The sequence below is a fragment of the Molossus molossus genome, unplaced genomic scaffold (assembly GCF_014108415.1).
Source record: "Molossus molossus isolate mMolMol1 unplaced genomic scaffold, mMolMol1.p scaffold_m16_p_8, whole genome shotgun sequence".
In the NCBI taxonomy this organism is placed as follows: domain Eukaryota; kingdom Metazoa; phylum Chordata; class Mammalia; order Chiroptera; family Molossidae; genus Molossus; species Molossus molossus.
Genome location: NW_023425402.1, coordinates 2552586 through 2556266, shown reverse-complemented (window position 1 = coordinate 2556266; position 3681 = coordinate 2552586). Strand labels below are relative to the sequence as shown.

The following is a 3681-nucleotide window of genomic DNA, read 5'->3' as shown; positions in this document are numbered from 1 at the left end:
TTGTAACCCAGCTGGTACTAAGTGACTAACGGCTGGGTAGCATAACCAGGGGGGATTCACTGGCCAAAGGGATAGACAAAGTGGGATAGAGTGAGATTTCATCACGATACTCAGAATGGTGCACAATTTAAAACTTGGAAATTGTTTATTTCTGGAATTTTCCCTTTGATATTTTCTGACCCCGGGTAACTGAAACAATGTTTCCACTGCTTCAAAGTGAAATTGTGGATAAGGGGGGAACCACTATACTCTTTTATGGCCTTCAGGGGAGCTTGGGTCCCTAAACACCCTTCTGCAGCCAATAAATCACTACTTGACCCCAGGGTGGGTGGGAAAGTAAGTCACACAAGTTTTGTTTTGTTTTTAATTTTATTTTTTTTTATCTTCACCGAGGACAGTTTTTGCATTTATCTTCAGATAGAGCGGGAGGGAGGGAGGGAGGAAAAGAGAGAGAAACATTGATGTGAAAGAGACACATGGACTGGTTGCCACCTACACAACTCCAACTGGGGCCGGGGACAAACTGCAACCAAGGTATGTGCCTTTAGCGGGAACCGAACCCAGGACTCTCCAGTCCGTGGGCCGATGCTCTAACTGCTGAGCCAAACCGGCCAGGGCAATAAGTTTTGATGGTGGCCAGGTTGAATAGGGGTTTGAACTGGACTGAGAAGCCTGTGACCCAGGAAATTTGAGACCATGGTCTTCACTGGATGAACCACAGGACACCTGCAGCCGTGTTCAGGTGGGTTTGTTTTTAGCAATGCAGGTGTAGTCGGCACTGGGGTCCTCCTTGGAGCCTTCCCTTTCTCGGTGGCCACTGCAGGGCAGCCTCTGCAGGGATGCATAGTGGAGCTCCTGCTCCGGCAGATGGGCCTGGGGCCAGGGCAGAGGGTGCTGATGGAGGGAGGTCTCCAGGGGCCTTCCCCTCCAGCATGCCCTGTGTTCTCAGCCCACCCCCACTTTCTTACCCCAGGCTCCTCAGTCCCCCCCTCGCCTCTCCTGTCCCCCGCTCTCCCTGCTGTCCTTTCTCTTTGTGTCTCTTCCCCTCTCCCCACTCTTACTCTCATTCTCTCTCCCAGTGTCTCCTTCTTTCTCTCTCCACTGCCTCTCATTTCTTCCTCTCTCTCTTTCTCTTTTCTGTCTTATTGCCTCTTCCTATCTCTACACCATTTCTTTCCTCTTTTCTACTCATTCTCTTATTTCTCTCTTTCTGCCTCTCATTTTCTCTCTCACTGACTCTCTCACACTCTTGCTTTCTCTGTTCTTGCCTCCACCATCTCAGCCTCAGCCTCCGGGCCTGTTGTTGCCCCTCACCCACTTCCCTGCCCAGGACTCACCCAACTCCTCTCCAGCTTCCTCACTGGAAGAAAAGAAGCAGTTCAGCAGGACCCAACCATTGTGCCTCCCAGCCTTCCTGAGCACCCCATCCGTGGGTTCCCCTGGGGCTGACTTGCCTGTAGTTCCCACAGCCAAAGCCTTGGCCACTCTCTTGGGGTGTCCCTGCCCTCTCCCACCTTCCTGACCAGGGTGTGTCAGGGTTGCTGGGGGCTTCTGGGAAAGCAGGAGGAAAGGGTGTGGGAGGGGCGATGAGGGAGTCAGGGCAGGCTCACCTCTCCGATGGAGCCGACACAGGCAGGTGGACAGAACCGCCGTGACCACAAGCAGGAAGCCCTCCAGCCCCAGGCTCCCGTAGAGGAAAAGGCATGTGTCTGTAGAAGAGGCGGGTGTTAGAGGCCCCTGCCCTCCTCAGGACCCCTGGTTGGCCAGATATCTCAGCATCCCTTTCCGAAAGTTTTAGAGGCATAAAAACATACCCTCAGAAATTGTTCACCCCAGCATGTTACCTCACCTCCTAACAGAGGGACCCGCCCATCAACAGCTCCATGGCTCACACCTGAGGCCTCACCCCTGAGAGGCCTGCACTGCCGTCCACACTGTCTGGGCCTCCCCGTGAAGTCCCTTGCCCACCTCACCCTGGTCCTGACAGGTCACCTACTCATGAACTGCACACCCCGCTTTCTACCCACAGCCCTGTGCGGGCAGCCTTACTTGTGAAGCAGTCTGCCATGGGGTCGGTGCCGAAGACTGGCCCGGAGCTCAGGAAGCTGGCCCTGGGGCCAGCCTAACGACCTGGGCTAGTCACGTGCCAGAGTTCCTCATCTGTGAAGGGTGGGCCCTCGGTCACCACCTTCCCAGGTGCAGGAGCCTCGCCCCTGTTCAGCCCTGAACTGGGCACACTGCGTTCACCACTGCTCATCAGCACAGCAGCTCATCCCCTGCCCCGTGAGGAGCCAGCCCAGAGGTGCCAGAGCTGCGGTTCAAGGCCCGCTCGGTCCAGCTCCAGAGCCTGCCCCTCTTCCTCTGCCCCAGGCTGACCAGGCATTTCATAGAGGCCTCTCTGGCACTGGATAGTTCTAGGTTCTGTTCAGGAAGGGGCCCATGGAGGAGGACCCGGAGTTTGGGTGTGTGGGGGGACTGGTGGGGAGGTAGAAAGTGCAGTGTCGGCAGCACTTGGAGCTGGGGCCACTCCCTAGCCCCAGAGCAGCTCAGGAGAGCGGTCCGACTTGGAGAGCTCTTCTCCTGGGCAGAGCCTGCTGGGCTGAGGGGGGCATGGAGGCAGCTCTGGGCCCCATAACTTCCCTTCAGGCACTTCCTGCCCAACAGCCACTGGTTCCTGTTTGAGGGCAAACAGGGGGCCTCTGACTTCACCCCAGAACCAGATGCACTGACCAGGGCATGGAAACTGAGACCCTCCTGGGCACAAGGGAAATTCGGGGCTGTGTGGGTGGGGTGGGGTGGGGGGAGCAGAAGCCCAGGTAGAGAGGAGGGCCCAAGGTAGCCACCAAGGGCAGTAGGAGCAGAAGTGGATTGTTTTTGGTTTTGGAGGGGAGCAGAGACACAGGTGGACAGAGGACTCCTCCAGGGCCCAGGGAACCTCAAAACCATACTTACCCTCTCCTCAGCATAGCCTCATCTCACCCTGAGGTATGCCTGTCCCGTCTCCCTCAAGGTTCCCTACTCTCTCCCAGCTCACCCAGAGCCTGTGGCCTGGGGGTCGGGGGTACTCAAGACTGGCTGGAGCTGCCTGGGTGGAAGGAAGTGTTGCCACCTCAGATATTCTCACCCCTCCTCTGGCTTTAACTTCTCCCTCAGCCTGGGCACCTCCCCAACATTGTTAGCAGAGGAAGTTAGGGTTAGGACATCTTTCCTTGCAGACTCCCCGGACTGTGAGGAAGCCTGTAACCCTCAGCTCCAGCCCCCCATTGACCCTGCATCCCTTCTCCAGGTGCCTTCCCTGATTAGCAATTCCCCAATCCCTTCTCACGCTGCATCCGCTGAGAGCTCCTGATCTCGGTGTAATGTGTGTGGACACACACCCTGGCTCCCACATCAGACTGGGAGCTCTGGTGGTTTTGGGGCGACTCGCCTGGTATTCTGGAGCTTTATCTAGCAGGCTGCTTGGCTGACTGACTTACTAACAGGAATGTGAAAGGCAGCCAGGCTAGATCTGCATAAGCACTGCTGTTAGATCTAGGACTGATGACAAGTTGGTGTGCAGAAAGGAGGGATGACCAATCCAGGTGGACTTTCTGCTGGAGGCAGCATTCTAACGTTAAGCACAAAAATAAGTAAGGGCAGTGGTTCAAGGCCCTCTGGACAAAGACCTGGATGAAGGCCTCT

General features: G+C 56.1%; 1 protein-coding gene across 1 annotated transcript; it reads right to left on the bottom strand.

The window, feature by feature from the left end:
• Positions 1-533: 533 nt before the first annotated feature.
• On the bottom strand, positions 534-2144 carry LST1 (leukocyte specific transcript 1). Its single transcript, XM_036249418.1, has 4 exons — positions 2050-2144; positions 1611-1709; positions 1338-1360; positions 534-873 (listed from the first exon to the last, which is right to left on the bottom strand). Exons 1-4 carry the CDS (start codon positions 2066-2068, stop codon positions 739-741), a joined length of 276 nt encoding a protein of 91 aa, XP_036105311.1. The 5' UTR covers positions 2069-2144; the 3' UTR covers positions 534-738.
• Between the last annotated feature and the right edge of the window lie 1537 nt (positions 2145-3681).